Genomic DNA, 8,628 nt, shown 5'->3' on the forward strand with positions numbered 1-8,628 from the left:
AAAAAAAAAAAAAAAAGGAACAATAATAGAATCAAGCAAGGGCAGCGTAAGGGTACCGTTCGGGAAGCGCGTCTCAATGGAAACCCAAAAAATATGAGAGATCCACTCTCAATCGGTAATAGTCCAGAGGCTGAAAGACTTGAGAAATAGAGTAAGTACCCAACTTAAAAAATGTGAAGAGGCAGGGCGCGACACGCGAGGAGAGACCGCGTTGGTACCAAAGAGATGAACCGAGTGCGACAGCGAGGCGATGAAAGGGACATTCCACGTTGCGGATCTGATGTGCAAGTGGATTGATTCGGGTGGGCCAGTGACAGGCGAGAATGATCCACAAGGATATTATAAACCTGTAGCGATGATGACCAGTCTATTCTGTAGAAATAATTACATCCGTATACCGTCGAGTTGTCGTTCAACCATACATGAGGACACGATACATGAAGAGGCGGGGGGAAGAGAGGGTGAAATTGCTGACGAGGGGTAGTCGACTTGCAGAGCCAAAGTCCTGATCAAAATTCACGACTGAGTTAATTCGCTTTTCAACCCCTGCAGCAAAGGTTCTTTTCAGTCCCAGACACTTTGATTCGCCCATGACTGTACGACGGTCCAAAGTCACACTGCTAACTCTGTACATGCTGATGTACTACTACACAGTACATGTAGTAATACTGCTACTTAGTCCATTTTGATTCGAATTGATTTTTCAATTGATGCTATCCATTTTTCTTTTTCTGACCTCCACGACATGTCATAGATAATGCTAATCATGCTTATTATCTCTTATTATCTCGGGAGTGGCGTCTCGTGCCCATGGTTGCCGAGAGCAATTTCAAACCCTGAGTCCGAAACGAAGTTGCCCGGTCAAGGAACCGGTCATGGAGGGTTTTTGGTTCCCTTTACATGGAAGAAGCAGATCCTGTCTTATCTCCGTACGGAGTACCGACACGGGATATCCAGATCGCCGAGATACATAGCGTAGCGTAAGGCACTTCCCCAGGCTTTGCATATGTACTTTTGTATTTGATCGGGACAGAAGTACGAGTACCTTACAGACATGTACATGCCATATCGCTATTCATGTTGCTTAGTCTCCATTAATTTTTTTTTTTTTAAAAAAAAAAAATTGTTGATTTATTCAAAAGTTCTTTTTTTTCATTCGCTCTGTCGCCATCTTTACTGTACATAGTTCGGCTGACGCTTCTGCGGATGACGAAAGAGGATCGGGGAGGAAGAACCTAGCCCGAGCGTATGATATCAATTTCAACCTCAATTTATTGGTACGGTACCTGTTTGATAGGGGAGGGGAGGGGACGGGTATGGTACCGTATGGGACCTAGTTTAACCCATCCACTAGCACTTATGGTGCTACTTGCATGAAGCAAACAACAAGACAAAGAAAGAGAGAGAAAGAGAGAGGAAAAGGGAAGAGCCAGAGAGGCTGAGTCATCGGATGACATAACCGCCTGCCCCAGAGAGTCTCTCCATGTGCGACGTCATCGTTGAACATTCCCTTCATAATGACGAGAAAAGCGAACAATACAGAAGAAGGAAAAGAAAAGGATCGAACAGGAATTCCCGGTTTGATTTCTCAATTGAATTATGATCACCGCCGATGAGGTAGGTCGCGAATCGGGCCCTTCTTTGGGATCTCTGGCATTGTCTCATCTGATCTCTTTTATTAAAGAAGAAGATACTTCAACCTCAGCCTGCTTTTCCCCACCATTGATTCCTGTCCTCTGATTCCCTCATCAATTCGCTTCCCTACTCCGTCGTCGCATTTTAGAATTAAGTGCCCCATTCCCTTGACTACTACTACACTGCTTAGGGAATCCTTTACAGATTCTTTTTCTTTTTCTTTTTCTTTCCCCCCGTCTACTTCCTCGCTTGATCTTTCCTCCAACATTCTGTTTTAATTTATCACTCATTCCGGGGATATACTCTGACCACTGGAAAACGTTTAGTACCAGAAGTTGTTTGCCCTTTTTGTTACCCACTGACGCCAGCCCAGACTTTCGGCGGGGTAGGAAAAGGAAACTTGAAAAATCAAAAGGAAAAGAGGAAAAAAAAAAAAATAAGAGAAATTCTTCAAATTTAATTTAAGAGAGGAACGGAAAAGAGGAAAGGCTAAAAATTTCACTACGGAAGTGAGGAAAATACGAACATCCTAATTCCCCCCACCGGCCGAAACTACCATCATCACCAACGTCATTCGACCCGATATTCTCTCATCATCATTATTTTTTTTTTGCCTCCCTTGTCCGATTTCCCATTCCTTTAACTTGTGTCCTCCTTCCCCGACGCCCGCCTCTCCTCTTTCCACCCCCACGCCCTTACTTCTTTTTACCCTTTTCTTCTCTTTTCTATCTTTTTTTGGACAGGGCCGGATTACTCAGCACTATGAGTACCATTCAAAATTTGAAGAATTTCATACGTCATGGGAAACAAGCCCGCTTGGTAACTCCCCATGCCGAGCCAACCACCAATGTTTCGCCCATACATGCCGAGCATCAACGCCAACCCCAAGGCTCGTACCCTCCTGCCGCAGGTAACCTAGATGCAATTGACAGCAGGCTTGGGAACGGTCAAGCTCAAGCACCGCAAAAGTCGGCAGCGGACTCTCAGACGAAGCGAGTCCGTGATTTGGAGATCGAGCAGATTGTCGCCGAGGAGAGAAGCCAACGAAACAAAATGCCCAAGTATCCAGGACTGGAGCGCTGGATCTTGACGGACAAGATGGGCGACGGCGCCTTTAGTAACGTCTATCGCGCCAAAGATTCTACGGGGGAGCATAATGAAGTAGCCATTAAAGTCGTCCGCAAGTTTGAAATGAATAGCAATCAGGTAGGCTGATCTGATCTGAATCCCTTGTTGTTCTCCCAATGCCACCTCCCTCCTCTTTCCCATTTACCCTCATCTGCTCAGAGTTATACTCGTTCTCTCTTTTCTGTGCGCTTAAACCGAACCATTCGCCGTCTCTCTTAGTCCGCCGCCCATCTGCATCCCGAGGTCAAACACACCAAGGTTACAGAGGTGCGCAAATCTCTTAGCCACACCATACTGATATGAAATTTTCTTATTTCCTGTTGCGTCTCGATTCTCCTTCGTGTTTTCTGTTTCTTACCGAGCAAATTCTTATAGGGTAGGGTTACTGATTACGATTCACAGCGCGCCAACATTTTGAAAGAAGTCCAAATCATGCGCCAAATAGACCATCCGAACATCGTCAAGTTGATCTCCTTTTCTGAATCACGCCAATACTACTATATCATTCTGGAACTCTGCCCTGGCGGCGAATTATTCCATCAAATCGTACGGTTAACCTACTTCAGCGAGGACCTAAGTCGACATGTCATCACTCAGGTTGCAAAAGCAATTGAGTATCTGCACGAGACTTCCGGCGTCGTCCATCGGTAAGATCCTCCCGATGCCTTGAGACAGCATGACCAGTGGCTAACAGCGTCTCTAGTGATATTAAGCCGGAGAATCTCTTGTTCTATCCTATTCCATTCGTTCCAAGCAAGAACCCCAAGCCTCTTCAACCCGGTGATGAGGACAAAGTCGATGAAGGGGAGTTCACACCCGGAAAGGGATCCGGCGGGATCGGTGTCATTAAAATTGCCGATTTCGGTCTCTCCAAAGTCATCTGGGATAGTCAAACTATGACTCCTTGTGGGACTGTTGGTTACACAGCCCCGGAGATCGTCAAGGATGAAAGATACTCGAAGAGTGTCGATATGTGGGCTCTGGGCTGTGTGCTTTACACTCTCCTCTGTGGTTTTCCGCCTTTCTACGACGAGAGCATCCAAGTCCTAACGGAGAAGGTGGCGCGTGGCCAGTACACCTTCCTGTCGCCGTGGTGGGATGACATCTCGAAGTCTGCAAAGGATCTGATCTCCCATCTTCTGACGGTGGATCCTGAACAACGATATTCAATTAAAGAGTTCTTGGCCCACCCGTGGATACGTGGAAGCGACGAAGAAACCCAGGCGGCCACAGACGCTCCCCCCCTGACGACTCCTCTGCCTTCCGCCCGTCAACAGCCGTTGGACGCCTTCGCGGCGGACCAGGCACCATATGCCCCAGCCAGCGCTCGACTGTCGGACCAGCCCTCTGCCGGCTTGGAACGCCCCATGGACTTCCGGTCGCCGGGGGCGATCAACTTGCGCGAGGTCTTCGATGTCGGCTACGCCGTCCATCGTCAAGAAGAAGAAAGTAAGCGGCTGAAGACATCCCGCGGCCGCGGGGCCAACCCGACCACCGGGTTCCAGTCGGCTCTGAATCCACTCAACGAGGATTATGACGAGGATGTCCCCCAAGTCACATACCAACCCATTCACCAGAATGAATATGCGGCGCCGAAGGTCCACAAGAACTCTCAACAGGCTCGAGAAGTGGCTGCAATGGAAGCCAAATTACGATCCACAAATCTGGGTACTCAGCCGAGCGCTGCCGCCCAAGCACGACAGGCATACCAGCCTCGACAGCCGCAGCAGGGCTACGGCACACACAGTGCTAAGGTGGCGGCGGCAGCGAAGCAGAATATCGCTCGGGCGTCGCGGCAACCTTTCGAACTCAGTCTGGATAACGCGACATTGTTAGAGAGGAGAGGTAGACGGCACCAGGTTGTCTAAAGTCTTTATACCTCCGGAATGAATTATTACGACTAGGAACGATGGGCCATGAATTCTATTCCATGATCATTGGGTGGCAGGGTCGCATTTGTCTCGGGTGTTATTCCCTAGGGTTCTATTTTATTTTTCTATTTTTTTTTTTTTTTTTCTGGATTATTCAGGTTCGGGCAAAGCATTTGTTATGGGTCTTTATTGGGTTTCTCTACGGGGATATCTACGTTACTGTTTTATGTTCTGTTGCGCACTTTTCATTATTTTGTGGCATATGGAGAATCCGGGACATAGGGATTACTTGCATTTCAAAGTCCGCATGTTACATTGGCCTGCTTTTGTAATTGTTTGGTCTCATTTACACGTAAACTCCCCTTGATGTTGTACAGTACAGAAGTAACAGAGACACGCATCTAGATTATCTGATGTATTCAAAAATGCTGAAACAATTCCTCGTCACTGTCACCGTAGCCCTAAGGCAGCAGAGCAAGACATTTCACCCATCCGGCAAGGACAAGTACTATATCTCACAAACCAATAAACCTGACTTTTTTATTGTAATTTTTCATTATCTATTCAAGAGAATTAAACATTCGACCACTTAGTGCCAAAGTACTTTGAAAAATTGCAAAAACATAAAAAAAAAAAAAAGAGATAGAAAAAAACCTGGTATCCAACACATCCCGCCAAACTACATGGCCATGCACACACAAGGGTATATGAGTATTGAGGATCTGTGTATAACGGGGCATATATATATACATTGATTTTCGGTTTGGGATGCAGGTATATAGCATAGCAATCATTCATGTGTCGTTCACCATAACATCAATCAACTTGAATCGAAACCAATGTATACACGAAAAAGGGTATGTATATGTATATGTATATGTATAGCGAGGTGAATCCTCGGATTCTACCTGGGGGGGGGGGGGGCGTTTTTAAAAAAAAAAAAAAATGGTATCATGCACATAAAAAGCAATTTTTATATCCTACATCGACACGGGAAAAGTAAAGATGAGAGGGGGAGGAGAAGGGATGACAGAGAGTCTAGAGGGTCTGTTTTCCTCTCGTTTCGATGGGGAAGAGACACATGGCGACGAAGGAGGCCAGCATGAGGGCGCCGGAAGCGTAGATGGGGGCGTTGGGGTTTGCGGAGCCGCTGTAGATGGCGACGAGGGGGGCGCAGAGGCCTGCAATGCGGTTGAGACAGCTGGCGATGCCGGTGCCGGTGCCGCGGTTGGGGGCCGGGAAGACCTCTGGGGTGTAGGCGTAGAGGACGCCGTACATGATGTTTTGGAAGAAGGCCTCGAGGGAGGAGCAGAGGAGCTGGATGTTGGGGTCGGTGGTGGCGGTGAAGCAGAACAGAAGCACGCCGGTGATCATGGTGGAGATGATCATTGTGCCCTTGCGGCCGACGTATTTGATGTCGACGGTGAAGCAGGCCAGGACGGAGCCCGGGACGCCGACAATGGAGGTGATGGCGTAGTTGCGGTAGACGATGTAGGTGGATTGTTCGGCGCCGCCGCCGGCCTGTTTGAGGTATTGGGGGAGGAAGGCGTTGAAGAGCGGGTAGCCCATTCCGATGGTGGCCCAGCAGAACCAGAGGAGCACGGCTGTGGGGGAGGTTTCATGTTAGTGTGCGTGCGGTGGGGAGTATTTGGAAGTGAGACGTACTGTTGATACCCAGCTTCTTGGTGCCGAATAGAGGCTTGATACGCTCCAGGGAGAACTTGGAAAGGTATCGCACAATGATCTCCTTGAAGGTGAGAGTCTGCTTTGCGACTTGTTCCGGGTAGCCGCCGATCTCGTTGAGGATGTCCTCGGTGAGCCAGGTCTGCTTCTTGTTCTTGTGGGCGATGCCGTGGACAGCATGGACAGCCTCGGCCTGGCGACCACGAGAGAGCAAGTACTTGGGGGACTCGTAGAGGTGGAAGAGGAAGAAGCGGCAGAAGAACATGGCAAAGGTCAGCGCACCCAGGGTGAGGACCAGGTATCTCCAGCCCATGTTGTCCTGCTTTGTGCAGCACTGGACACCATCGGCAACGCTGTTGCAGGCAGGCAGGTCGCTAGCGCAAGAGTAGGTTGGAATGTATGCCCATGCGAGCAGACTTCGTCGGTTGTTAGTCTGATTTGTCACGTATCCAGAGACGGTCGAGCATACCTGGAGATAAGGTTGCCAATGGGCCACCAGACACTCAGCATGGTCAGGAGGTTGCCAGAGGCGAAAGGGAGAAACTCCAAAAAGAGAGCGCCATCAACTGGAAGATTTCCACCAACACCGAGACCCAAGCAGGCGAATAGGGCACAGACACTGATTTATCCGTCAGCAGTTTTTCATCATTGGGAGCAGGAAGAAAGGACATACCCGACCCAGTTGGGGCCACCTCCGGCGGCCAGACCGAACACACTGGTGATGAGGAGAGTCAGGTTGAAAGCAGGACGACGTCCAATAATATCCGATGCAACACCCCAGAACGAAGCACCCAGGCAGAGACCCAAGAACAACGCGCAGGTAGTGAAACGGACACGACTTTCAGAGACACCGAACTCCGCTGACAGTTGAGTCAATGTTAGGGCAACACCCTACATAACCTTAGTACATGCCATGGGAACATATCAATAAAGCATCGCCCAGCTTCTTACCTGCAACCAGAGACTAACCAAGGATTGTTAGCCACAAATTCAATTATCAAAGGCAGAGAAATATTCGCTTACTTGTCTGCCAACCAACCACATCCACAGAGGGCAAACAGCTCCCACTGATAACGGCCCATGCCGATATCCTGGATGGCTCTGTTGATAACCTTTGCTTTGCCTGTGGACAACTATCAGATCCGCATCTCAAACGGGGCTATACGGGGCTTTGTTCTTTTCTTCTTCTTTTTTTTTTTTTTGGATAAGGGGCAAGAGGTTATGTCATGGGCAAAAACATAGGCACATACGGTCATAAGCGGAGTCATGGCCGGAAGCGACAATGTCTGATTCGACTTCGGCGCGTAGGCTTTCAATGGTCAAGTGGGCATTGTCGGAGAGCGAGGTAGCGACTCCGTTCTCCTCGGAGGGAGCTTTATCGCTTCGGGCGTCAGATTTCTCGTCAGGGCCAGAATCCTTTGTATGTAACGCCGGGTTCGGGTGGGAATGCGCTGGGGCACTGCCGAGGGGCACGACCACATCGGGGAAGTCGTGGTCGTGTTTCTTAAATGGGTTGAAGAACATGATGCCGGTTTGTTTGCTGCTTTGGACAGATGGGCTGGCGCGCTCTGGGAAACTTCTCGAGACCGGAGGGTGGTGGTCGTCTACCGTCCGGGATCTGGGTAGTCAATTGGCAAGCCGTTCAATGGGGGCTAAGTCTACTATAGTCGCAAAGGCAAGATCTCTCGGGATTGGGATCGGTAGGGCTTCTGGTGACACAGTCCGGGGCAAGAAATGGCGCTCAAGGGCCGAGATGGCAAGGCGCAATGGCTGTTCAAATAGGCTATAAGTCGTTCAGGGTTTCATCAGTTGGCGCTAAGGGACGGTGATGCTGAGAGAAAGGCCGAGTGTGTTTTTCTGTCCGGAATTTCTGATCGAGTATTCGTGTATACCTGTTGGACAGCTGCTACTATCGGGTAGCTGAAGTCGTGACGGTATTCTGTCACGTTGATGATGGAAATTTGGTGTAGACAACAAGTGTAAATGGTATATAGATCAGAAGGGAATTTGAGACAGACAGCTTTGGCCGGCTGTTTTGGTTTGCTCTGATAGTATAGGGAGTTAGATATGGAGTATCTGTGTTCCCTAGATCGCAAAGATAGATTGGAAACAGGGAGACCAAGCTGTGAGAGCTATCGGTCTGGGGATTGAAGATCTGGATTGGAAAGTGTGGGGGAGAGAGAGAGAAGTATGGAAAGAAGAGAGGTGAAGAAAGGCGACGAGGCGAAGAAGATGAGGAAACTTGGGGCCTATATAAGCATCCAATTCCTCTACTAAGCAGAGGACATGAAAATTAAAAAAGAAAAAAGAA

At 48.8% G+C, this 8,628-nt stretch overlaps 3 protein-coding genes across 3 annotated transcripts; 2 read left to right on the top strand and 1 right to left on the bottom strand.

Annotated features, from left to right (window-relative positions):
• Positions 1-2,177: 2,177 nt before the first annotated feature.
• On the top strand, positions 2,178-4,722 carry BDV37DRAFT_96557 (serine/threonine-protein kinase). The gene is made up of 3 exons (XM_032091510.1): positions 2,178-2,841; positions 3,166-3,410; positions 3,467-4,722. Exons 1-3 carry the CDS (start codon positions 2,398-2,400, stop codon positions 4,629-4,631), a joined length of 1,854 nt encoding a protein of 617 aa, XP_031934143.1. The 5' UTR covers positions 2,178-2,397; the 3' UTR covers positions 4,632-4,722.
• Positions 4,707-5,043, top strand: BDV37DRAFT_96639 (uncharacterized protein). The gene has a single exon (XM_032091511.1). It carries the CDS (start codon positions 4,813-4,815, stop codon positions 4,999-5,001), a length of 189 nt encoding a protein of 62 aa, XP_031934144.1. The 5' UTR covers positions 4,707-4,812; the 3' UTR covers positions 5,002-5,043.
• A 509-nt stretch (positions 5,044-5,552) lies between these two features.
• On the bottom strand, positions 5,553-8,121 carry BDV37DRAFT_96691 (putative sugar transporter). Its single transcript, XM_032091512.1, has 7 exons — positions 7,568-8,121; positions 7,341-7,440; positions 7,269-7,281; positions 6,991-7,208; positions 6,787-6,936; positions 6,300-6,733; positions 5,553-6,238 (listed from the first exon to the last, which is right to left on the bottom strand). Exons 1-7 carry the CDS (start codon positions 7,839-7,841, stop codon positions 5,673-5,675), a joined length of 1,755 nt encoding a protein of 584 aa, XP_031934145.1. The 5' UTR covers positions 7,842-8,121; the 3' UTR covers positions 5,553-5,672.
• Positions 8,122-8,628: the final 507 nt, after the last annotated feature.

Source organism: Aspergillus pseudonomiae (genome assembly GCF_009193645.1).
Source record: "Aspergillus pseudonomiae strain CBS 119388 unplaced genomic scaffold BDV37scaffold_241, whole genome shotgun sequence".
In the NCBI taxonomy this organism is placed as follows: domain Eukaryota; kingdom Fungi; phylum Ascomycota; class Eurotiomycetes; order Eurotiales; family Aspergillaceae; genus Aspergillus; species Aspergillus pseudonomiae.